Raw genomic sequence first — 27,794 nt, forward strand, 5'->3', positions numbered from 1 at the left:
AAGAGCGAAACTCCATCTCAAAACAAAAACAAAAACAAAACAAAACCAATCTTGTCATTACCCAGGAATAATAAGCATATTTACAGTTACCTATTTTCAGGGATCTTCGGGACCTGTTAAACACTGACTGCCTTGACATTACATTTCTGCCACAGCTGTGCAAAGCATGCCCCTTCATAGTGTCATTTTCAGTTGCTACTAGACAATAATGAGAAATTAGTTGTAGAAGTATTTTGTAAATCTGTTTTGAATCAGAATACAGATTCTCTGTAACTAGAAATAGTAAAGGCACATGAGTTAGAGCTTAGTCTATAAATTATACTTTATTCTTTGACATCTTACAGATCTCTACACAGACATCTGTGACCCTTCAGACGTTCAGGATGCCCCAGAGAAGGGAACATAGAGCTTCCTGTCTGCATTACATAAACTTTTCCTAATAAATGCATATGGTTAAGTTATAAGGAAGGTATACTTGTAGACTAAACCAAATATTTTTTATTTATTTATTTTTTTTTTTTGAGACAGTCTTGCTCTATGGCCCAGGCTAGGGCACAGTGGCATGATCTCAGCTCACTACAACCTCCACCTCCTGGATTCAAGTGATTCTCCTGCCTCAGCCTCCTCAGCAGCTGGGATTACAGGCATGCACCACCACCTGCTGCCAATTTTTTGTATTTTTAGTAGAGACAGGGTTTCACCATGTTGGCAAGACTGGTCTTGAACTCCTGACCTCAAGTGATCTGCCCACCTCAGTCTCCCAAAGTGCTAGAATTACAGGCATGAGCCATGGTGCCTGGCCTAAACCAAATAATTTGGATATGAGTGCTACCTGATTCATTAATGCAATTAAAAGTTTTCTTTTTTTTTTTTTTTTTTTGAGAAGGAGTCTCGCTCTTTCACCCAGGCTGGAGTGCAGTGGCGCGATCTCGGCTCACTGCAGGCTCCGCCCCCCGGGGTTCACGCCATTCTCCTGCCTCAGCCTCCCGCGTAGCTGGGACTACAGGCGCCCGCCACCTTGCCCGGCTAATTTTTTTTTTTTGTATTTTTAGTAGAGACAGGGTTTCACCGTGTTAGCCAGGATGGTCTCGATTTCCTGACCTCGTGATCCGCCCGCCTTGGCCTCCCAAAGTACTGGGATTACAGGCGTGAGCCACCGCGCCCGGCCAAAGTTTTCTATCTAAATAAGTTCATGATGCTTATAATAATATACTGAAGGATCTTAGCAAAGAAATGGGAAATCGGCAGAGCGCAGTGGTTCACGCCTATAGTCCCAGCACTTTGGGAGGCCAAGGTGGGCAGATCACAAGGTCAGGAGTTCAACACCAGCCTGGCCAACATGGTAAAACTCCGTCTCTACTAAAGATACAAAAAATTAGCCGGGCATGGTGGCTCACGTCTGTAAGCCCAGATACTCGGGAGGCTGAGGCGGCAGAATCGTTTGAACCAGGGAGGCAGGGGTTGCAGTGAGCTGAGATCGCACCATTGCACCCCAGCCTGGGTGACAGGGCAAGACTCCATCTCAAAAAAAAAAAAAAAAAAAACCAGAAGAAACGGGAAATCAAATCCTTAAGTCAACTAGTTAAATTTTACTGTATGCAGCCGGGAACGGTGGCCCATGCCTGTAATCCCAGCACTTTGGGAGGCCGAGGCAGGTGGATCACCTGAGGTCAGGAGTTCGAGATCAGCCTGGCCAACATGGTGAAACCCCGTACAAAAAAATTAGCTGGGCATGGTGGCGGGCACCTGTAATCCCAGCTACTTGGGAGGCTGAGGCAGGAAATCGCTTGAACCCAGGAGGTGGAGGTTGCAGTGAGCCGAGATCACACCTTTGCACTCCAGCCTGGGCAACAAGAGCAAAATTCCATCTCAAAAAAAAAAATTTTACTGTATGCAAGACCTTTAATATATATTGCTCCAACTGGCCAGTAGAAATAACTTAAAAGTAACCCCATCATACACCCAGTAAATCTTTCTCTTAGAAATGAACAGAGAACAATTCTTTAGAATGCTTCTCAGGGAGAAAATGAGAAGTTTTGAGAAGCAGTTTTGTTTGGGTCAAGGGGTACTTTCAAATTACACTTATGAGTCAGTATCTATAAAAAGTTTCAGAAGTACCTACAATTTAGCCCTCTACATCCAAGCAGTAGCTTTGCAGTATGCTCTTACTTAGGTTTGCCCAAGTACAAATAAATTTTACAAAGCTTGATAATATAAAATTCCCTCTTCCTAAAGCCAAACAGATAATTTTGGTGACAACAATCTAGCAAAAAAGGAAGAAATTTCTTTTTTTCTTTCTTTTTTTTGAGACAGGTTCTCATGCTGTCACCCAGGCCGGTGTGCAGTGGTGCAATCTTGGCTCACTGCAGCCTCGACCTCCTGGGCTCAAGTGCTCCTGCAACCTCAGCCTCCCAAGCAGATGGGACCACAGGTACAAGCCACCATGCCCGGCTAATTTTTATTTTTTTTTTGGTAGAGACGGAGTCTCGTCATGTTGCCCAGGCTAGTCTCGAACTCCTGAGTTCAAGCCATCTTCCCGCCTCATCTCGGCCTCTCAAAGTGCTGGGATTACAGGTGTGAGCCACCATGCCCAGCCCAAAAGAGGGAGAAATTTCTAGGTGCATACTGCCTGCTGGACTGTATAGCCCATTACAACATCCGGTCACAAAGAACCTCCTATTAATTCCTTACTTGCATTCTCAGGATCAAGACAAAAAACATGAGCAAGCAAAAACTTATCATCGAGCAAAAAGGTATCTATCTATAAAAATAGCTAGATATTTCCCAAACACCCCTCCTAGGATATCTGCTGCCAATAAAAAGTTTGGGGCTAGTGAAAACTCTTGGCATTAAATAAAAGTAGGAATCCATTTCATTGGCTTTTCTCTGTAGCTCAAACTATGGCCATGGAAAATTATGCTCTGGATACAATTGTGAATATAGAGATCTTTAAACTGTGTCATTGACACTATTCCTATATCACATAAAGTTTATGTTACAATTTATACTGTACTGGAGAAGTAGCTAAAGGGACTATTTGCCAGGAAGCTTCTAGTAAATAATTTCTACAAATTTGTAAAATAGGACTTGTCTACACTTAAACTGGAGAATTCTACAGCATAAATGGCATTTCTATTATTAGTAAGCCTGGCAAATCTGTGTGAGCTCATTAATTGGGATATATTCCATATCCATTCTCACTGATATTTTTAGAAAAATCACTCTTTAGTTTATTTTTTTTCTTTAAGAGACAGGATCTCATTCTGTTGCCCAGAGTGGAGTGCAGTGGCATGATCATAGCTTACTACAACCTCAAATTCCTGGGCTCAAGTGATCTTTCTGCCTCAGCCTTCCATAGTGCTGGGATTATAGGCATGAGGCCACTGCACCCAGCCTCATTAGTCATTTATCTACCAAATACATGGAAAACTCATAGAATCAGAGGGTCTTATCACCAAATGTATGTTTGCTTTGCAAAAGGTCAGGTCTTGCATTTTCAAAATGTTCCTTGTGCTCTGTTATGCTTTATATTTCATAGCACAGCAACGCCCCCTTCACAACGACTGGTGATCATGTTACCAATTTCTGTCCATGTATCTGAATGAGGGTTATAAACTTCAACTGAGTCCAAGGTACCTGGAGCCAAAAAATCATGGCTAGAAGATCGACCTCCAGAAACATACAGAAGACCATTGACTGCCACAACACACATGCCTGCTCTAGGCACTTTCATTGAGGCAACTTCAACCCACTTTTCCTGGTTAAGAGAGAAAAAATATATATATATGTTAGCAGTGTTATGAAATGATAGTAAAGAAATCCACTGAGAAATTCGATATTCCAGTTCTTTTTACATGTTTAAATGTAAAACAATCAGGTAAGCATACAGATTTTTTTTTTTGCTTTGTTTTTTCCTTGGAGACAGGGTCTCGCTTTGTCACCCAGGCTGGAATGCATGGCAAAATCTCGGCTCAATGCAGCCTCAACCTCCCAGACTCAAGAGCTCCTCTTGCCTCAGCCTCCTGAGTAGGTAGGACTACAGGTGTACACCACCGCACCTAGCTAATTTTTCTATTGTAGAGGTGGAATTTCACCATGTTGTCCAGGCTGGTCTTAAACTCCTAAACTCAAATGATTGTCCCACCTCAGCCTCCCAAAGTGCTGGGATTACAGGTGTAAGCCACAGCACCCGGCCCAGAATATTTTAAAATAAACTTGAAGTGGACATGGACAAAGTAAATTTAGAGGAATATAATTTTATAAAAGGTCTGATTTATAAAACATGATCAGGAAATGACCTAGAACTCATACACAGGACAACATTCTAAGAAACAAAGTCTATGGAATACAAGTAGGTAATACACTCAAAAATAAGCAAATAAAAACAAAAGAACCACAGAGCTCCAAGGAGAAAGAAGCTTATAGGCCAGGCGCGGTGGCTCACGCTTGTAATCCCAGCACTTTGGGAGGCCGAGGCGGGCGGATCACGAGGTCAGGAGATCGAGACCACGGTGAAACCCCGTCTCTACTAAAAATACAAAAAAATTAGCCGGGCGTGGTGGCGGGTGCCTGTAGTCCCAGCTACTCGGAGAGGCTGAGGCAGGAGAATGGCGTGAACCCGGGAGGCGGAGTTTGCAGTGAGCCGAGATTGCGCCACTGCACTCCAGCCTGGGCGACAGAGCGAGACTCCGTCTCAAAAAAAAAAAAAAAAAGAAAGAAGCTTATAAACCAAAGGATTTTTTTTAAAGCCTTTAGTATTTTAACAAGTCTTAAAAATGTCCAAGAGAATGACACAGCATGGAACACTTGACAAATTTATTTGACCATGGAATCCTTTTTTCAAGGAGCATCCAGTGGAGTTAGTAATCTGCAGAACATATTTTCAAAAAGGTAGGCTAACCAGGGGTTGGGAACTATAGTCTACTTTGGTATAGCCTGAGAAGAAACAATGATTTTCCCATATTAAAAGATATTTCAAAAAAAAAAGAAGCATATATCAAAAAAGGATATTGTGTGTGGCCCACAGGCCAAAAATATTTACTAGCTGGCCTTTTACACAAAAAGTTTGCTAACTCCTGTTATACATTGTTCCCTGAAGAAATTTCAATATGCTGCTATAGCCAAAATGACTAGTAGTGTCTTACTTTTTTTTTTTTTTTTTCTTGAGATGGAGTCTCGCTCTTGTTGCCCAGGCAGTGTGATCTTGGCTCACTGCAACCTCTGTCTCCCAGGTTCAAGGGATTCTCCTGCCTCAGCCTCCTGAGTAGCTGGGATTACAGGCACCCGCCACCATGCCTGGCTAATTTTTAGTATTTTTGGTAGAGATGGAGTTTCACCATGTTGGCCAGGCTGGTCTTGAACTCCTGACCTCAAGTGATCCACCCACCTCGGCCTCCCAAAGTGCTGGGATTACAGGCGTGAGCCACCGCGCCCGGCGACTAGTAGTGTCTTACTTGAGGGAAAACGTCCATACTCAGAAAACAAGAAAGCTACTAAAGGTCCTAAGAAGTAATTAGGAGAGCAAAGAGCAAGTGGCCAGGTAATGGGAGAACAGATTCTTTATTTTTTTTTTTTTTTTTTTTTTTTTTGAGACGGAGTCTCGCTCTGTCACCCAGGCTGGAGTGCAGTGGCGGGCGCAATCTCGGCTCACTGCAAGCTCCGCCTCCTGGGTTCACGCCATTCTCCTGCCTCAGCCTCTCCGAGTAGCTGGGACTACAGGCGCCCGCCACCACGCCCGGCTAATTTTTTGTATTTTTAGTAGAGACGGGGTTTCACCGTGGTCTCGATCTCCTGACCTTGTGATCCGCCCGCCTCGGCCTCCCAAAGTGCTGGGATTACAAGCGTGAGCCACCGCGCCCGGCCAGATTATCAATCTTTAAATAAAGCATATGATGAACAAAGTTTTTTTAAATCATAAATAGTGAAGACTGATTATTCATCAATGCTAGAAAGTAAATTTTTGAGGACAGGGACTTGAGCTTCTCATCCCAGTACCCACACAGGTACTAGGATAGTGCCATCACTTTATAAACAGTTAGTGTATGTTTGCTGATGTGAACTTAAATAAGATTATGAAATACTAAACCAGGGACAATTCTTTGAAAGTGAAGGACCAGATTAAATTTGAAAGCTATTTGATCATCTGAAATTACAGAGCACATCACAAAACTGACACAACTGAAAAAATACATTTTAAAAGATAAACATATTCTCAAGAAGATCCATTTCTGGTTAAGATAAATTAGGATAATTTAGGTTATGTTTATAATTAGGGAGAACCTTTGCTCTCCCATAAAATGCCTCTTGACAATAACAAAGGGACCTTAGGGCTCATCCTATATTGTTCCTCTTTCATTTCTACCAGTGTATTAGAACTACAGTTTAATTTTTAAATTTTTATTACTTTATTTTTTATTTAATTGACATGTTCTCATCTAATATAATTTGCTTTTTATCCCGTTACCTCAAAAAAAAAAAAAAACAAAACTCTGTAAGACCACTTACAAGTTTTACATTATCTTTTCTGGATTTGTAACACAAATTGTTACTAGGTAGTCAATAACAAAATTTCATATGCATAAAAAACAAGGTAACACGTTGTTGTTGTTGTTGTTGTTGTTATTATTATCATTTGAGACGGAGTCTCACTCTGTCGCCCAGGCTGGAGTGCAGTGACATGATCTTGGCTCACCGCAACCTCTGCCTCCTGGGTTGGAGCAATTCTCCTGCTTCAGCCTCCCAAGTAGCTAGGATTACAGGTGTGCACCACCACTCCCAGCTAATTTTTGTATTTTTAGTAGAGACAGGGTTTCACCATGTTGGCCAGGCTGGTCTTGAACTCCTGATCTCAGGTGATCCACCTACCTCAGCCTCCCAAAGTGCTGTGATTACAGGCATGAGCCACTGCACCCGGCCAGTAACAATTATTGATAAGACTTAATTTGAAACTAAAATTATTCATTTCAAAGCCATATAGAAAAATTAGCAACAGAAAGTGCCCTCAAAAAGTTCACTTTCTATATTAGATAAACTCAAATAGGATCATGGAGAAAGGAATTTGAAATGTCACCAAAGTTTAAAACTTGTCAGAAATGAGAATCAAAATCCTTATGCTTTACAAGACATGAAAGTCCATTCTTGCCACCTCAACATTGTACTAGAGGTTCTAGCTAGGGTAATGAGGGGAAAACAATAAAATAAAATGCATCTAGTTTTAATCCAGATTTAAGAAGAAGTAAAACAATCTTTTTTGTTTGTTTGTTTTAAAGACAAGGTCTCACTCTGTGGCCCAGGCTGGAGTGCCGTGGTGCAATCATGACTTACTGCATCCTTGACCTTCCTGGGCTCAGGTGATCCTCCCACCTCAGCCTCCTGAGGAGCTGGGACTACAGGCGTGCACTACCACACCTGCCTAATTTTCACATTTTTTATAGAGACAGGGTTTTCACCATATTGCCCAGGCTGGTCTTGAACTCCTGGGCTCAAGTGATCTACCCACCTTGGCCTCCCAAAGTGCTGGGATTACAGGTTTAAGTCACTGCACTCAGCAAACAATCTTTATTTACAGATGATAGGATCTTGTATATAGAAAATCCTAAGGAATCCACCAAAAAAAAACATTAGACTATGAGTGCAGCAAGGTCGCAGAATAAATTGTATTTCTACACACGAGCAATGAACAATCTGAACATGAAATTAATAAAACAATTTATAACAGCATTAAAAGGAATAAAATACTTCTGAATAAATTTTAACCAAAAAAGTACAAGAAACTGAAAATTATAAAACATTGTTGAAACAATCTGAAGCCCTAACTAAAAGGAAAGACATCCTCTGATGAATCAAAAGACTTATTAATACTGTTAAGTTGGTGATACTCTCCAAATGGATCTCATTCAATGGAATCTCTGTCAAAAACCCAATTGGCTTCTCTGTAGGAACTGAAAAGCTGATCCTAAAATGTGTATGAAATTCAAGTTACCCAGGAGAGCCAAACAAATTTTTAAAAGATGAAATTTCTTGAAGGACTCACACTCTCTGATTTCAAAACTTACTACAATGCTGTAATAAGAGAGTGTGGTACTGGCAAAAGGATAGAGAGACATACAGATAAATGAACAGAATAGAAAGCTCAGAAATAAACCCTCACATCTATGGTCAACTGATTTTCAACAAAGGTGCCAAGACAATTCAATGGGGGAAAGAACAGTGTTTTTAATCAATGATGCTGGAACAACTGGATACCCAAATACAAAAGAATGAGGGTGGGTCTCTTCCTCACATCACATATAAAATTAAATCAAAATGTATCAAAGACCTAAATACAAAAATTAAAACTATAAAACTCTTTGAAAAAAGCATAGCTGTAAGTCCTTATGACCTTGGATTAAGCAAAGCTTTCTTAGTTATAACAAAAGCACAAATAACAAAAGAACAAAACAAATTGGACATCAAAATTTAAACTTTATGCTTGAATACCAACAAGAAAGTGAAGAAAACACACATAATGGGGCCGGGCGCAGTGGCTCACGCCTGTAATCCCAGCACTTTGGGAGGCTGAGGTGGGTGGAACGAGGAACGAGGTCAGGAGATCAAGACCATCCTGGCTAACACGGTGAAACTCCGTCTCTACTAAAAAAAAAAAAAAAAAATTAGCTGGGCGTGATGGCGGGTGCCTGTAGTCCCAGCTACTCGGGAGGCTGAGGCAGGAGAATGGCGTGAACCCAGGGGACGGAGCTTGCAGTGGGCCAAGATCGCGCCACTGCACTCCAGCCTGGGCGACAGAGCAAGACTCCGTCTCAAAGAAAAAAGAAAAAAAAAGAAAGAAAACACACATAATGGGAGAAAAAATTGCAAATTATATATTTGACAAAGGACTTGCACCTAGATTATACAAAGAACTCTTTTTTTTTTTTTTTGACATGGAGTCTCGCTCTGTCGCCCAGGCTGGAGTGCAGTGGCAAGATCTCGGCTCACTGCAAGCTCCGCCTCCTGGGATCATGCTATTCTCCTGCCTCAGCCTCCCGAGTAGCTGGGACTACAGGCGCCCGCCACTACGACCGGCTAATTCTTTTTATATTTTTAGTAGAGATGGGGTTTCACCGTGTTAGCCAGGATGGTCTCGATCTGACCTTGTGATCCGCCCGCCTCAGCCTCCCAAAGTGCTGGGATTATAGGCGTGAGCCACCGCGCCCAGCAGAACTCTTACAACTCAATAATAAAAAGAAAATCCAATTTTAAAACAGATAAATTGAATAGATGTTTCTTCAAAGAAGATAAACAGATGAACAAAAAACAAATGAAAAGATGCTTAACAATCAGGGAAATGCAAATCAAAACCACAATGAGATACCCATTTATACCTACTAGAACAGCTATAAAAGAAAAACTAAATAATAACAAGCATTGGATGTGGAGAAACAGGAACCCGCAGACACTGATGGTGGTTATGTAAAATGGTGTAGACACTTTAGCAAACAGTCTGGGATTCCGTAAAAAGGTTAAACACAGATGGGTGCAGTGGCTCACACCTGTAATCCCAGCATTTTGGGAGGCCCAAAGATCACCTGAGGTCAGGAGTTCGAGATCAGGATGGTCAACACGGTGAAACCCTGTTTCTACTCAAAATAAAAAATTAGCCGGGCATGGTGGGGCACGTCTGTAATCCTAGCTACAAGGGAGGCTGAGGCAGGATAATCATTTGAACCCTGGAGGCGGAGCTTGCGGTGAGCCAAGATCACCATTGCAGTCCAGCCTGGGCAACAAGAGCGAAACTCTATCTCAAAAAGAAAACAAAAAACAAACAAACAAAAAAAAAGGTTAAACATAGTTACTATGTGACCCCGCAATTCTACTCCTAGGTATATGCCCAAGAGAAATGAAAACACATGTCTACAAAAAAACTTGTACGTAAAACTTCATAGTAGCATTGTTTGTAATAGCCAAAATGTAGAAACAACCAAAATGTTTGGTCAGTGAATTATATTTCAATAAAGCTGTTAAAACCCTCCTACTTAAAAAAAAAAAAAAAAGTAGAAAAAAACTTAAAAAACATTTTTTTTTTTTTTTTTGAGATGGAGTCTCGCCCAGGCTGCAGTACAGTTGGGCAATCTCAACTCATTGCAACCTCTGCCTCTCAGGTTCAAGCAATTCTTCTGAATCAGCCTCCCAAAGTAGCTCGGATTATAGGCCACCACCATGCCCAGCTAATTTTTGTATTTTCAGTAAAGACGGGCTTTCACCATGTTGCCCAGGCCGGTCTCGAACTCCTGACCTCAAGTGATCCACCAGCTTCAGCCTCCCAAAGTGCTGGGATTACAGGTGTGAGCCACTGCACCTGGCCAAAAGTTTTGAAGGTTTTACTAACCATAAGTGACATTAAAAACCATAAAATGGCCGGGCGCGGTGGCTCACGCTTGTAATCCCAGCACTTTGGGAGGCCGAGGCAGGCGGATCACGAGGTCAGGAGATCGAGACCACGGTGAAACCCCGTCTCTACTAAAAATACAAAAAATTAGCCGGGCGTGATGGCGGGCGCCTGTAGTCCCAGCTACTCGGAGAGGCTGAGGCAGGAGAATGGCGTGAACCCAGGAGGCGGAGCTTGCAGTGAGCCGAGATTGCGCCAGTGCACTCCAGCCTGGGCGACACAGCGAGACAACGTCTCAAAAAAAAAAAAAAAAAAAAAAAAAAAACCATAAAATTCAAATAAGACTAAACCTTATTTCTCAAAATTTGTTCCCTGAAACACTTCCACAAGATATTCTGCAAATATCCACAGAACAAAGCAAGGGTGGTATGTTCAAGCGAATTTGAGAGACTTGACATAAAGATTCATAAAATACATTACGTACTAAATTCTGTAAAGAAGTCCTGTGGTAGGGCCGGGCGTGGTGGCTCACGCTTGTAATCCCAGCACTTTGGGAGGCCGAGGTGGGTGGATCACGAGGTCAGAAGATCGAGACCACGGTGAAACACCGTCTCTACTAAAAATACAAAAAATTAGCCAGGCGTGGTGGCGGGCGCCTGTAGTCCCAGCTACTTGGAGAGGCTGAGGCAGGAGAATGGCATGAACCTGGGAGGCGGAGCTTGCAGTGAGCCGAGATTGCGCCACTGCACTCCAGCCTGGGCAACAGAGCAAGACTCCGTCTCAAAAAAAAAAAAAAAAAAGAAGTCCTGTGGTAAAGAAACTAATTTAACCTGGTTTAACCCAGATTTCCCTGAATATAGTTGACCAGGGAAACTCAAGTTACTCAATTCCTATTAACAGTGCAAAAAATTAGTATTCCATGGAAATTAATTCGGAAAAAGTTGGCCTAACCTGTAAGTCTAGGGCATAACACACTTTGTACTTCACTTTCCCAGCACTTAACACATTGTAACATAACTATTTATTTCTCATATTCCTCACTGCAAAGTAGCCTCGTTGAGAGCAGTGGCTGTATATGTTGAGTTTGTCCTTGTTTCTGCCTGGCATAGTGTCTGATCCATACTTACATACTAAGAAGTCTGTATTTGTGAATGAATAAATGAGCTAACGAACAAATACATGACAGAACAGTGACTCAGCGAACATGCAACCTTCTGTCTCCTACCTTTCTCTTCTCTTCTCTTACTATAAGCATAATTGTGTCAACCCAGGAACTGAGGGAATGAGGGAACACTGGGGAATTCACCTAGGCAGTGACTGGATGGGTAATGCATGGAGATGTTAGGTGGAGAAGACAGCTGGTATGGTAAGAAAATTGGCTTCATTTAGCAAATAAGTAAATTGAATGAATAAATAAATATATTGAGGATAATGGAAGCAAAGTCTTTTTTTTTTTTTTTTGAGACAGAGTCTCGCTCTGTCACGCAGGCTGGAGTGCAGTGGCGTGATCTCTCGGCTCACTGCAGCCTTGGCTTCCTGGGTTCAAGTGATTCTCCTGCCTCAGCCTCCAGAGTAGCTAGGATTATAGTCGCCTGCCACCATGCCCAGCTAACTTTTGTAATTTTAGTAGAAACGGGGTTTCACCGTGTTGGCCAAGCTGGTCTTGAACTCCTGATCTAGCAAATCCACCCGCCTCGGCCTCCCCAAGTGCTGGGATTACCCGCGTGAGCCACCGCGCCCAGCAGAAGCAAAGTCTTTAACTGACAGAAAAGGTATTTACAACATGGAAAGGGAGAAGGCCTGAAAAAACCTGGTGTACTAGAATTGGAGCTATCATTATGAACTCATGGTTTTACAATATAACTGCACAAATAGATATAGAAATATTTACAGATGAATATGTGTGTGAAAACCTATTTACATACATACATTTCCTAGCTCTGTTTACTGAGGGTGGCTATGAGGTAGAAGGTGGTGACTCAACTCCAGACAAGATTGAAGACTAGCTGAAACAGGGAAGAGGTGAAAGCAACTCTCTGTAAGACACACCCACCAGTGCCTGTCAGTTTACCATTGCCAATGGCAACACCCAGAAGTTACTGTCCTTTTCCATGGCAACAACCCAGAAGTACCACCCTTTTTCTAGAAAATTCTGAATAATCCACCCCTTAATTTGCACGTAATTAAAAGTAGGTATAAATGACGGCAGAACTGCCTCTGGGCTGCTACTCTCAACACACTGTCTATGGAGTAGCCCTGCTCTGCAGAAGTAGTTGCAGAGCTGTAACACTGCCACCTCAATAAGGTTGTTTTCTTCTACCACCAGCTTGCTCTTAAATTCCATCCTGAGCAAGGCCAAGAACATTCCTGGGCTAAGCCCATTTTGGGGCTCTCCTGCCCTGCTATAGCCAGAAGCAGCAACATCCAAGTAGCATTTAGTACTCTAAGTGTGTACATCTTGGTTTCTAAATGCTGTCCTTCACCAAAAGGAAATAAGGCTTCTTGAAGAAATGGCTGATTCCAGGGCTAAAGCAGAAAAAGTATAAGATAAACTGAAAATATTTCTGCCAGAAAATAAAGAAATGCTGAATGAATGATAGCAATGTATCAAAAGGACACAGGAGGGATTTCCATTTCCAGATATAATAGATCAATTGTTACCAAACTTGCCCTCTGACCCTAAAGACCTAGAAAACTAGATAAAACATGAAACAAAACTTTTAGGCATTAGGCCAGGTGCGGTGATGGCTCACGCCTGTAATCCCAGCACTTTGGGAGGCTGAGGTGGGCAGATCACTTGAGGTCAGGAGTTTGAGACCAGCTGGCCAACATGGCAAAACCCTGTCTCTACTAAAAATACAAAAATTAGCTGGGCGTGGTGGTGCGCACCTGTAATCTCAGCTACTTGGGAGGCTGAGGCACAAGAATTGCTTGAACCCAGGAAGTGGAGGCTGCAGTGAGCCAAGACTGCCCCACTGCACTCTAGCCTGGGAGACAGAGTGAGACATCGTCTCAAAAAAAAAAAAAAAAAAAGAAAAAAAAAAACTCTCAGACATTAGATAACAGGCAATGTAAAACTGTGATCCCTGAGAAAATTAAACAAAGTAAACACAGTCAGCTAGACTTTATGCCTGGAGGGGCTTTTGGAAAACAGGTACACAGAAGGGGATCTCAAGCAGTGCATGATAGTCAGCTGATACAGGAGACAGAGATCATAGTTTGGTACAGTACAGAGGTCCCCTTCAGTCTTTGACTGAATACTACTTATCTATGCATGCTAAGGTGAGATTCCGTGGGTACAGGCAAAGGACAACTAATGGGAGGAGTTGTAAGCTGAGCAATTCCTAGAGCTCACACAAGGCTATGAGATATTTCAGTTCTGACCAACCAAAGTGAAGATAACTTGTTGAACACCTGGGGCAATCAGCAGAGACCCAAAAAGAGTCATGCTTTAGTAATAGGGATAAACTAGATCTAAAGGAAGGGCTACTCTAGACCTTCCCTACAAAGCCTTACGAGTCTCAAGCTGGGTACCGTGGCATGTACCTGTAGTCCCAGCTTACTTGGAAGGCTAAATTGGGAGGATTACTTAAGTCTGGGAGTTTGTGTTTAGCCTGGACAATACAGCAAGATCCCATCTCTAAAAAAAATTTTTTAATAATTTTTTTTTTCAAGACAGAGTTTCACTCTTGTTGCCCAGGCTGGAGTGCAAATGCGTGATCCCAACTCACTTCAACCTCTGCCTTCCAGGTTGAAATGATTCTCCTGCCTCAGCCTCCCAAGTAGCTGGGATTACAGGCATGCACCAAACTGCCCAGCTAATTTCATATTTTATTAGTGGAGACAGGGTTTCACCATGTTGGCCAGGCTGATCTCAAACTCCCTACCTCAGTGATCCACCCGTCTTGGCCTCCCAAAGTGCTGGGATTACAGGTGTGAGCCACTACACCCAGCCTAAATAATTGTTTTAAGTCTCGAAAATATCAGTCTGATTTGCAAATAATTGAATTATTTAACAGAACTAAATTCAACACTTAAAAGAAGAAAACAAAATCCGAATACTCAGCAGCATAATATTTACAATGTCTACCATCCAATCAAAAGTTAATTGAAATGTGGAGAAGCCAGAAAAAATGTTACTCAAACCAGGAATCTAAAAAGTCAACAAGGCACCACAGTGCATGTCTGTAGTACTAGTTACTCAGGAGGCCGAAGCAGAAAGACCACTTGAGCTTAGGAGTTTGATGCCACCCTGAGCAACACAGCAAAACCTTGCCTCTAAAATTTTACAAGTCAACAGATACATATCCAAACATGACAGAGATGATGAAATTAGAAAAGACTTTAGGCTGGGCACAGTGGCTTACGGCTGTAATCCCAGCACTTTCAGAGGCCGAGGCGGGTGGATCACGAGGTCAGGAGATCGAGACCATCCTGGGTAACACGGTGAAACCCCGTCTCTACTAAAAATACAGAAAATTAGCCGGGCGTGGTGGTGGGCACCTGTAGTCCCAGCTACTTGGGAGGCTGAGGCAGGAGAATGGCATGAACCTGGCAAGTGGAGCTTGCAGTGAGCCGAGATCGTCGTGCCACTGCACTCCAGCCTGGGTGACAGAACAAGACTCCATATCAAAAAAAAAAAAAAAAAAGACAAGACTTTAAAACTAACATTATTAATTGTTTGGGGAGCTAAAGGAAAATATGAACATGATGAGGAGAGAAACAGAAGACATAAGAAAACAGATCTTCTAGAGCTAAAAAATACAATATCTAAAATGAAAAATTCCATAGATGGGATTGGACACTGCGAACTAGAAGTTTGGATACTCTAAAGGATTAACAAAGTTGAAGACAGAGCAAAACAAACTAGCCAAACTGAAGCATAGAGAGAAAAAAGAGTGGGAAAAACTTAACAGAACCTCAATGGCTGTGGGACAATATCGGGTGGTCTTACATATACATATATATAATTGGAATCCCAGAAAGACAAGAGAATATTTGAAAAAATATGGCAGAAAACATTCCAACTTGATTAAAGCTATAATCCCACAGATTCAAGAAGTTCAATGAATTCCAAGAAGGTTAAACAAAAATAACAAGGCACATCATAATCAAATTACTGAAGACCCATGATGAAGAGAAAATCTTAAAAGCTGTGGAAGAAAAAACACATTACATATGGGGGAACAAAGACAAAAATTACTACTGACTACTTGTCAGAAAAAATCTAAGAGGAAATTAAAAAACATCTTCAGGGTGATTATTTTATTTTATTTTTACTTTTTTTTCTTTTTTGAGATGGAGTCTCACTCTGTCGCCCAGGCTAGAGTGCAGTGGCACAATCACGGCTCACTGCAAGCTCTGCCTCCCAGGTTTATGCCATTCTCCTGCCTCAGCCTCCCGAGTGGCTAGGACTACAGGCGCCTGCCACCACGCCCGGTTCATTTTTTGTATTTTTAGTAGAGACAGGTTTCACTGTGTTAGCCAGGATGCTCTCAATCTCCTGACCTCGTGATCTGCCCGCCTCGGCCTCCCAAAGTGCTGGAATAACAGGCGTGAGCCACCGGGCCCGGCCCAGGGTGATTAAAGATAAAAAAAGCAACCTAGAGCCAGGCATAGTGGCTCACATCTGTAATCCCAGCACTTTGGGAGGCCAAGGCAGGTGGATTACCTGAGGCCAGGAGTTCAAGACCAGCCTGGCCAACATAGTGAAACCCCGTCTTTAGGAATAATACAAAAATTAACCAAGTGTGGTGGCACATGCCTGTATTACCAGCTACTCAGGAGGCTGAGGCAGGAGAATGACTTGAACCTGAGAGGCAGACATTACAGTGAGCCAAAATCGCACCACTGCACTCCAACCTGGGTAACAAGAGTGAAACTCACCTCCAAAAAAAAAAAAAAAAAAAAAAAAGCAACCTAACATTCTATACCCAGCAAACTATCTTTCAAAAATGAAGGAGAGTCTGAGCACGGTGGATCACGCCTGTAATCCCAGCACTTTGGGAGGCTGAGGAGGGCAGATCACGAGGTCAGGAGATCATGGTGGAACCCCATCTCTACTAAAAATACAAAAAAATTAGCTGGGCATGGTGGCATGCACCTGTTGTCCCAGCTACTTGGGAGGCTAAGACAGGAGAATTGCTTGAACCTGGGAGGCGGAGGTTGCAGTGACCTGGGATCACGTGACTGCACTCCAGCCTGGTGAAAGAGCAAGACTCAGTCTAAAAAAAAAAAAAAAAAGACTTTCTCATTTTAAAACTTTTGGAATATAATTATTGTGTGTATATATATATATATATATATATATATATATGTATTTTTTTTAAACAAAATTTTTTGTTTTTTTGAGACAGAGTCTCACTCTGTCACCCAGGCTAGAGTGCAGTGGTGCAATCTCAGCTCACTGCAACCTCTGCCTCCCGGGTTCAAGTGATTCTCCTGCCTTAGCCTCCTGAGTAGCAGGGACTACAGGTGTGCACCACCACACCGGGCTAATTTTTGTATTTTTAGTAGAGACAGGGTTTCACCATGTTGGCTAGGCTGGTCTTGAACTCCTGACCTCAGGTGATCCACTCGCCTCTGTCTCCCAAAGTGCTGGATTACAGGCGTGAGCCGCTGTGCTTGGCAAAAGTATATTTTTGTAAGTTCCTTACTTTCAAGTGATACAGTATGATATTGTGGATTTGATACACTAAAAATACATAATGTAAACCTGTGATATTATGAAGTACACAGCCTTCAACCCGTTTCCTGGCATACAACTCCTAACATCCTGAGAATATCCAAAGTGATGCCCTTTTCTAATGTTGACTGATGGATGGAAGCCCATAGTTAGCTTCAGAATTAGGGCTGCTCACCAGAAAGACCAAGGCATGATTACAGAAGTAGAACTTTCAGACCCATCCCCTGACTTCCGGGGAGGGGAGAGGAGCTGAAGGTTAAGTGGATGCCCAATGATTTAATCAATCATGCCTATGTAATAAAGTCTCCAGAAAAACCAGCCCTGAAGTGGTGGCTCACACCTATAATCCCAGCACTTTGGGAGGCTGAGGGAGATCAAGACCATCCTGGCCAACATGGTGAAACCCCGTCTCTACTAAAAATACAAAAATTAGCTGGGCGTGGTGGTGGGTGCCTGTAGTCCCAGCTACTTGGGAGGCTGAGGCAGGAGAATTGCTTGAACCCGGGAGGCAGAGGTTGCAGTGAGCCTAGATCGCACCATTTCACTCCAGCCTGGTGACAGAGCAAGACTCCGTCTAAAAAACAAAAACAAAACAAAAAAAACCCAGAAAGACTGAGTTCGGAGAACTTCCTGATAGTTGAACACCTGGCGGTTCTTAGAGGGTGGCATAAACAGAGAGGGCATAGAAGTACCATGCCATTCCCCCATACCTCCCCATATGCATCTCTTCATCTGTATCATTTGAAATATTCCTTATAATAACCTGATAAACATAAGTAAGTGTTTCACTGAGTTCTGTGAGCCACTCTGGCAAATTAATAGACTCCAAAGAGGGTGTTGTGAGAACCCCAACTTGGAGCCAGTTGGGCCTGGACTTGGAACAGTGCCTGAAGGAGGGGGCAGTCTTGGGGACTGAGCCCTCAACCGGTGGGGTCTGAGGCTATCTCCAGGTAAACAGTATCAGAATTTAATTGAATTAGAGGACACGTAGCTGGTATTTGTTGCTTGATGTGTAGGGGAAAACCCACACACATTTAGTCACAGAAGTTTTCTGTGTTGATGATTGTTGTGATGTGAGATCAGAGTAGAAAACATGTTGAGTATGTTTTTTCCACCCACAAAACTCTAAAGCAATCACCAAGAAAAAAGGTGAATATAGCTAACTAGACAACAAAAGAGATAAAATGGAATACTAAAAAAATCCACATAAAGAGGAAAAAAGAATCAAAGAATGGATTTCATAAACAAAACAAATGGCAAGGCCAGGCATGGTGTCTCACACCTACAATCCCAACACTTTGGGAGGCCAAGGTGGGGGGAATCACTCAAGATCAGGAGTTCTAGACTGGCCTGACCAACATGGTGAAACCTCAGCTTTACGAAAAATACAAAAATTAGGCGGGCATGGTGGTGGGCACCTGTAATCTCAGCTACTCAGGAGGCTGAGTCAGGAGAATCACTTGAACCTGGGAGGCAGAGGTTGCAGTGAGACGAGATCGAGCCACTGCACTCCAGCCTGAGCAACAGACCAAGGCTGTCTCAAGAAAAAGAACAAACAAACAGCCAAACAGGAGTCTACAAACCGACCATATTTGTAATTACATAGAATATAAATAGTATAAATTCTAAAAGCCATTTAAAGTCAGCGATTGTCAAACTGAATTAAAAAACAGACCACAGGGCCAGGCGCGGTGGCTCACGCCTTTAATTCCAGCACTTTGGGAGGCCAAGGCGGGTGGATCATGAGGTCAGGAGATCGAGACCACCCTGGCTAACACGGTGAAACCCTGTCTCTACTAAAAATACAAAAAATTAGCTGGGCATGGTGGCGGGCGCCTGTAGTCCCAGCCACATGGGAGGCTGAGGCAGGAGAATGGCACGAATCTGGGAGGCGGAGCTTGCAGTGAGCTGAGATCGCACCACTGCACTCCAGCCTGGGCAACAGAGCGAAACTCCGTCTCTAAACAAACAAACAAACAAACAAACAAAAAACAGACCACAACTGGCTGGGTGCGGTGGCTCATGCCTGTAATCCTAGCACTTTGGGAGGCCGAGGTGGGTGGATCCCAAGGTCAGGAGATGGAGACCATCCCAGCCAACATGGTGAAACCCCATCTCTACTAAAATACAAAAGAAAAAAAAATTAGCCAGGCATGGTGGCGGGCGCTTGTAGTCCCAGCTACTCGGGACACTGAGGCAGGGAATTGCTTGAACCCGAGAGGCAGAGGTTGTAGTGAGCCAAGATCACGCCATTGCACTTCAGCCTGGCAACAGAGTGAAGACTCCGTCTCAAAAAAAAAAAAAAAAAACCAGACCACTATGTGCTGTCTAGAAGTGCAGTTTGTAAAGACACAGGAGTAGAAGGAAAGAAAAATATAAAATATATCATGAAAACACTAATGAAAAGAAAGCTTAGAGGCTGGGTGCAATGGCTCACACCTATAATCCTAGCACTTTAGGAGGCCAAGGTGGGCAGATGACTTGAGGTCAGGAGTTTGAGACCAGTCTGGCTAACACGGCAAAACCCCATCTCTACTAAAAATACAAAAAGTAGCTGGGTGTGATGGCACGTGCCTGTAATCCCAGCTACGTGGGTGGCTGAGGCACAAGAATCGCTTGAACCCAGGAGACAGAGGTTGCAGTGAGCTGTGATCATGCCACTGTACTCTAGCCTGGACGTCAGAGTAAGACTCTGTCACAAAAAAAAAAAAAAGTAGACTTCAGTATAAAGAATATTACCAGAGATAAAAATCAAAGAATCTGGCCGGGCGCTGTGGCTCACACTTGTAATCCCAGCACTTTGGGAGGCCGAGGCGGGTGGATCCCGAGGTCAGGAGATCGAGACCACGGTGAAACCCCGTCTCTACTAAAAATACAAAAAATTAGCCAGGCGTGGTGGCGGGCACCTGTAGTCCCAGCTACTCGGAGAGGCTGAGGCAGGAGAATGGCGTGAACCCGGGAGGCGGAGCTTGCAGTGAGCCGAGATTGTGCCACTGCACTCCAGCCTGGGCGACAGAGTGAGACTCCATCTCAAAAAAAAAAACAAAAAAAACAAAAAACAAAACAAAAAAAAATCAAAGAATCCATTCATCAAGAAGACATAATAATCTCAATGAGTACACATCTAATAATGGATCTTCAAAATATGTGAAGCTAAACCTGACAGAAATGAAAGGAGAAACAGACAAATCCATAATTATAGATGGATATTCCAACACTCCCTTCTTAAAAACTGAGAGAACAATTGTGCAAGTAGGACAGACAAGGGAAGATCTGAATGACACTATAAAACCAACTTGAGGCCAGGAGTGGTGGCTTACACCTGTAATCCCAGAACTTTGGGAGGCCAAGTTGGGTGGATTACTTGAGGTCACGAGTTCAAGACCAGTCTGGCCAGCATGGTGAAACCCTGGCTCTACTAAAAAAAATACAAAAATCAACCAGGCATGGTGGCACGTGCCTGTAATCCCAGCTACTCGGGAGGCTGAGGCAGGACAATCGCTTGAACCCGGGAGGCCAAGTTTGCAGTGAGCTGAGCAGCCTGGTGACTGAGCAAGACGACGTCTTAAAAAAAAAAAAAAAAAAAAAGCAACCAACTTGACGGACATTAGAACACCACACTCAACAATAGCAGAATACAAATTCTTTTCAGATGTACATGACATATTAATAAGACAGAAGCAATACAAAATATGTTTTCTGATTATAATAGAAATAAATTAGAAGTCAATAACAAAAGATTTATCTGGAAAATTCCCACATATTTTTAAATTAAATAACGTTGTTCTCACAACCCTTTAGTCAAACAAGAAATTACCAGAAAAATTTAAAAAAGAAAATAAGGCCGGGCGCTGTGGCTCACGTCTGTAATCCCAGCACTTTGGGAGGCCGAGGTGGGCGGATCACGAGGTCAGGAGATGGAGACCATCCTGGCAAACATGGCGAAACCCTTTCTCTACTAAAACTACAGCAAAAATTAGCCGGGTATGGTGGCGGGCATCTGTAGTCCCAGCTACTGGGAGGCTGAGGCAGGAGAATGGTGTGACCCCGGGAGGCGGAGCTTGTAGTGAGCCCAGATCGCGCCACTGCACTCCAGCCTGGGTGACAGAGACTCTGTCTCAAAAAAAAAAAAAAAGAAAGAAGAAAGAAAAAAACATATATACATACCACCCGCCTTGGGCTCCCAAAGTGCTGGGTTTACAGGCATGTGCCACCGCGCCTGACCTAAAAAATATATATTTTTTTTTTTTTTGAGACGGAGTCTCGCTTTTTCACCCAGGCTGGAGTGCAGTGGCGCAATCTCGGCTCACTGCAAGCTCCGCCTCCCAAGTTCACGCCATTCTCCTGCCTCAGCCTCTCCGAGTAGCTGGGACTACAGGCGCCCGCCACCACGCCCGGCTAACTTTTTGTATTTTTAGTAGAGACGGGGTTTCACCGTGGTCTCGATCTCCTGACCTCGTGATCCGCCCGCCTCGGCCTCCCAAAGTGCTGGGATTACAAGCGTGAGCCACTGCGCCCGGCCTAAAAAATATTTTAATATAAATGCCAACTAATTAAAAGGCAACATATCAAAATATGTGGGATGAAGTTAAAGCAGTGCTTGAAGAGAATTTACAGTTTCTATTATAGAAAAAGGAAGGTTGGCCAGGCGCGGTGGCTCACGCCTGTAATCCCAGCACTTTGGGAGGCTGAGGCGGGCGGATCACGAGGTCAGGAGATCGAGACCATCCTGGCTAACACAGTGAAACCCCGTCTCTACTAAAAATACAAAAAAAAAAAATTAGCTGGGCCAGGTGGTGGGCACCTGTAGTCGCATCCCAGCTACTCAGGAGGCTGAGGCAGGAGAATGGCATGAACTCCGGGGGCGGAGCCTGCAGTGAGCCGAGATTGCGCCACTGCACTCCAGTCTGGGCAACAAAAGCAAAACTCCATCTCAAAAAAAAAAAAAAATTACTCTTTCGAGAGAGGGTCTCTCGCTGTTACCGAGGCTGGAGCACAATGGTTTGATCACAGCTCACTGTAGCCTTGACCTCCTAGGCTCAAGTGATCCTCCCACCTCAGCCCCCTGAGTAGCTAGAACCACAGGTGCATACCACCATGCCCAACTAATTTTGTTATTTATTATACAGACAGTCTCACTATGCTGTTCACGCTGGTCTTGAACTCCTGGGCTCAAGCTATCCTCTCATCTTGGCTTCCCAAAGTGCTGGGATTACAGGCGTGGGCCACCACACCCAGCAGTACAAAAAAAGTTTTTTTTTAATTAACTGGGCAGGAGTTCAATGTTACAGTGAGCTATGATTATATCAGTGCACTCCAGCTGGGCAACAGAGCAAGACCCTGTCTCTTAAAAAATTAAAAAATAAATAAATAATCTAGAAAAAGAAGAGCAAACTCAATCAAAAACAAATAGAAAAAAGGGAAAAATAAGAACAGAAATCAATAAAACAGAAAATTGACAATAGAAAAAAAGCAATGACACCAAAAGTTTCTTCTTTGGAAAGAAAAAAGGGAAAAAAATCCACGAATGATCAACATCATGAGTGAAAAAGAGTGCATCACCATAGATCTTACAGACATTAAAAGAATACCAGGTTACTAAATATCTGAAATCATCCAACCTACCTCTTCAAAGGAATATTTTTCTACAGTATGAAGAGCATCTTGGGTCTCATTCCATCCTCCAATAGAATAGATGCAGTCATTGAGTGCAGCCACACCAAGATATGCTCTCCGGGTTCCCATTGGAGGAAGTGGAGACCAACGCTTAGAAAGTGGATCATAGACTTCAAAAGAACGAAGTTCTATTCCTTCATTGCTGATGCCCCCAATTACATAAATTAAACCTGGAAGTGGAATATTTTTGCTCAGATGCTACAGATAGTGAGATACAAATAATGATGAAAAGAAATGATTGTGATCTATGTTTCCAATGCCGATGCTATGCTTAATCTAGGGCTTACAATATTATTTGAGAGAAAATCAACTTTGTCAAGTTTATCACCTCACTATTCAGCAAGCTGCAAAAAATTAGTGCAATTAATTTAAAATAGCATTGAGTTTTCAAAGAACTTGAAATAATCTGTCAGCTAAGGATTTTCTATCTAATTGTCTGCTTGGTGATCTCAGGTTCCAGATCCACCCATAGATAAAAACAGGAAAGGAACATGGATTTTTTTTCCCTAAAAAATGTTATGCACTTAAGCTGGGAATTACATGGCTCTCTTTAGTGACAGCCTATTTGTTGCTCAAATGGACATAAAGTAGGGAATTTAAATTTAAATAGTATGTGGCTAAATTAAGATATCAGAATCAATTACTACAGTACACAGCTGGGCGTAGTGGTTCACAATCCCAGCACTTTGGGAGGACAGGGCAGGCGGATCACTTGAGCTTGAGATCAACCTGGGCAAAAAATACAAAAAATACAAAATTAGCCAGGCATGGTGGTGTGTGCCTGCAGTCTCAGCTACTCAGGAGATTGAGGTGGGAGGATGGCTTGAGCCTGGGAGGCAGAAGTTGCAGTGAGCCAAGATTGCACCACTGCACTCCAGCCTGGGCAACAGAGCCAGACCTTGTCTCAAAAAAAAAAAAAAAAATTACTACGGTAAAATATAATGTAATTTACATAAAATTTCCTTATAAACTCTGGCAATCTACAATTATTTTTGAATCTCTAGTGTTGTACTTCATCTTCTAAAGTGAGAAGTTACAAAGAATTATATTTTAAGAAATGCGGGCTAGGCCGGGTGCGGTGGCTCACGCCTGTAATCCCAGCACTTTAGGGGGCCAAGGCAGGCAGAGCATGAGGTCAGGAGATTGTGACCATCCTGACTAACACGGTGAAACCCCATCTCTACTAAAAATACAAAAAATTTGACAGGCGTGGTGGCAGGCGCCTGCAGTCCCAGCTACTCGGGAGGCTGAGGCAGGACAATGGTGTGAACCCGGGAGGCGGAGCTTGTACTGAGCCAAGATTGCACCACTGCACTCCAGCCTGGGTGACAGAGCGAGACTCCGTCTCAAAAAAAAAAAAAAAAAAAGAAATGTGGGCTAAACGTTAGTATAGTAAACTTGGGTTTTAGTTCCAGCCTTGCCAGTAACTGGCTATGAGAAAAGATAACTCACAACCTTCCTGATCTTCAGCTTCCTCCTCTATAACTTAAAGAAGTTGACATAGATAAGTTCAAAGATCCCTTTCTAGCTAGCTCTATGATTTCAGATGGGATGATAAAAATAATAAATATAAAACAACTAGAAGACAATATAATATTAAACAGTAAGATATAGTCTGCACCGCATAATTTGCTAATGGAAATCAGAGAAGGTAACCACAAACTAGAAAGAACTTGAGCAGGTTAGGCTGTCATACAACAATGGGAAAGTTGCTTCCTTCTCCACAGGTACATATAAATCAGCTCTCCAATCCTAGACAGAGAATCAGGTTCTAGTTAAAACAGCTTACTACCTACCTCTCAGAGTATAGCAGACAATTAAAATAATGTTTGTATACCACTTTAATATGCAACATAGAATCCTTTAAATCTGTCACAGGATTATATGTTATGTGAGCTGCATCACAATGTACTTTGTAGAAAAAAAAACGCTAAAGAAGCCTATAGAGACCATGAAAATAATTTATTTTTATTTATTTTTTGAGATAGAGTCTCACTGTTACCCAGGCTGCAGTGCAGTGGCACCATCTCGCTCACTGCAACTTCCGCCTCCTGGGTTCAAGCAATTATCCTGCCTCAGCCTCCCTAGTAGCTGGGATTACAGGTGCATAGTAATATGCCCAGCTAATTTTTGTATTTTTAGTAGAAATGAGGTTTCACCACGTTGGCCAGGATGGTCTTGAACTCCTAACCTCAGGTGATCCTCCTGCCTCAGCCTCCCAAAGTGCTGGGATTATAGGCATGAGCCATCACGCCCAAAAATTGTTTCTGATACTCTCTCCCTACTTAGAAATATTTACTTAGATGTTCATGGGAGAGAAAATACAATAACAGATAACACTTCAAATGCTTATTGTGCTAGTCAGATATTCCTGCTTACTTGCAATTTTTAATTCTAGCCTTGTTTATTTTTGAAAAAATCAATTATTTAAGCAATTCAGAAATAAAAGTCAATGATAGGAGGTAAAAAGCAGAACTTCTATGCTGCTAGTATCAGTCATTCAATACTAACAGACTTAAAATATACTTTTGTGAAAATAAGGCCTCAAACTCGAACAGTTTTTCAGAACTACATTTTGAGGAAAAATATTTTCTAAAGTGATTACCTTGCATTTCACAGCACCCAAAGTAGTAGCGTGACACAGCCATGTTACCAACTACTTCCCATTTATTTTCATCAGGATCAAATCGTTCAATGGTGTTCCCTATCTCAGCTCCAACCCATCCACCTGTTATGAAATAGAAAAATGTTTGTTTCTGGGATAAAAGATTCTTATTTGTGACAAAGACCTTACAAAACATCTAAACCAAATACTTCATATTATAGATATCACATGAACCAAAGAGGTTATCTGTTCCATGATCCCATGAAAAAGTTAGAATTTGACCACGAGTAGAACTCAGGTCCTTTGCATAACTGATGCTCTTTTGAGAAAAAAAAAAAAAGGAATTCAAGTCTTTTAACTCCCTATTTTTCACTAAAGACTAAAACAAAACAACAAAAGCCCCAAAACTTCAATATATTGCATGGAAAAGATGGTATTTTGCAAAACTACCTTTTGAAATTACTTCTGGCTATTTAGAATGTTTATCCTAATCAAGGCCAGCTCCAAGCCTAATCAGAGTATACCGTGTATTTGGTGTAATTTCAGGAACTTCAAAAAGGCCCCTTATCCCCACAATAACATTTTCTTAACACTCTCCAATTCCTTTTTTATTGAGATGGAGTCTCGCTGTGTCACCCAGGCTGGAGTGCAGTGGTGCAATCTCGGCTCAGGCTCAGTGCAAGCTCCACCTCCCAGGGCCATTCTCCTGCCTCAGCCTCCCCAGTAGCTGGGACTACAGGTGCCCGCCACCACACCCAGCTTATTTTGTTTGTATTTTTAGTAGAGACAGGGTTTCACCATGTTAGCCAAGTTGGTCTCGATCTCCTGACTTCATGATCTGCCCACCTCGGCCTCCCAAAGTGCTGGGATTACAGGCGTAAGCCACCATGTCCAGCCAGCACTCTCCAATTCTTAAAATTGAAAATATTATTTCCCACAATTAACTGAAAAATGCAGATACTTATAGAGGTAATAAAATATAATAGATTAAATTCACCTTAAGGTAACTGACATTTTTTCCACAATAGGTTTGGATGAGGGGAAGACACTGAGTTACAGTGAACTGAAGAAGGAGTGACAAGGAGAAAATAGGGGAGGCTGAGAGCTACGTCAACTTATAACTTTCCTTATGAACAACCTTGATTGTAACATTTGTTACACAGATAAAGTAAAATAGCTTGCTCATAATCATTCACTGCATCTACAAGAATAAAAATAATATAGTACAGAACTTCCTTGTGATATATTTAATTTTTTGGCATGTGTTTTCTTATATTAGACATAATTAGGCCACTATGCAGGGTGGTAAAAATGTTATACACCTTATGAAAATAATGAGATTTAACTACTCAGCTAAAGTACTTCACTGGATGTCTCAGCTATATTTTATCTCCAGTAATACAATTTTGAGAATAAGAATTTAAAGAGCTGGCAAGCGCATCTACAGCATACAGTAGCTCCAGAGATACCTGCAGAAGAATGTGTGTGACTAGCAGTTTGGTCAGCCAGCCAACTGGCCAGGCAGGCATCTACCATCTGCCCAAGAACTGATGCATCTGCCCAACAAGGCTCTGCCCTGCAGGTGCTCAGGTCCTCCTGTACCATCCCCCGCCTGAGTGCCTCCTTAGGATGGAAAGCCCAGGAGCACCCCCTCCAATCCCTGACCCCCTGACTCCTACCTACACCTTCCCCTAAGACCTTGCCCAGCCTCCAGAGTATACAGATTAAAGCTGGTTGGTTTTTAAAAAAAGAATGTAAAGAGCTAAAAAGAGGGAAAGAACATCTCCAAAGTCATCAGAACCCAATAATTTAAACAATATTAGCTACCTTTAAAAACATTGCATATTCTCACTTCTTTGTGGGATCTAAAAATCAAAACAATTGAACTCATGGAGATAGAGTAGAAGGATGGTTACCAGAGGCTGGGAAGGGTAGTGTAGTGGGGGTGGGGAGGGAGGAGGTGGGCATGGTTAATGAATACAAAAAAAAAAAAAAAAAGAATGAATAAGACCTAGTATTTGATAGTGCAACAGGGTGACTATAGTCAATAATTTAATTGTACATTTAAAAATAACTAGAAGAGTATAACTGGATTGTTTGTAACACAAAGGATAAATACTTGAGGAGATGTATATCCCATTTTACATGATGTGATTATTATGCATTATGTGCCTGTATCTCATGTGTATCCATAAATATATATACCTATTATATATCCACAAAAATGAAAATTAAAAATAAATACATAAACAATATTAGCTATCTTTAAACTGAACAGCATAATTACCCAAAGCATAGATAGCCCCATAACACACACACACTCCTAAGCCGCAGCGGGGATGATTCATCGAAGCTACAGTTGTCCACTGTTTAGTAACTGGATCATAGCATTCAGTACAATCAAAAATCATTGAATCCTTTTCACCTGAGTTAAATAAAAGAGACAAATATTAGAAAGTTTA

General features: G+C 42.3%; 1 protein-coding gene across 1 annotated transcript in view; it reads right to left on the minus strand.

The window, feature by feature from the left end:
• The window catches only part of IPP (intracisternal A particle-promoted polypeptide), a 58,653-nt gene that overhangs the window by 2,407 nt on the left and 28,452 nt on the right, over window positions 1–27,794 (minus strand). Inside the window, exons 6-9 of the mRNA XM_030823810.1 lie at window positions 27,620–27,757; window positions 25,333–25,455; window positions 22,677–22,897; window positions 3,637–3,757 (exon numbers count right to left, since the gene is read on the minus strand). Of these exons, the coding sequence (XP_030679670.1) occupies window positions 3,637–3,757; window positions 22,677–22,897; window positions 25,333–25,455; window positions 27,620–27,757 (603 nt within the window). The remainder of the gene's footprint in view (window positions 1–3,636; window positions 3,758–22,676; window positions 22,898–25,332; window positions 25,456–27,619; window positions 27,758–27,794) is intronic.

The sequence above is a fragment of the Nomascus leucogenys genome, chromosome 12 (genome assembly GCF_006542625.1).
Source record: "Nomascus leucogenys isolate Asia chromosome 12, Asia_NLE_v1, whole genome shotgun sequence".
In the NCBI taxonomy this organism is placed as follows: domain Eukaryota; kingdom Metazoa; phylum Chordata; class Mammalia; order Primates; family Hylobatidae; genus Nomascus; species Nomascus leucogenys.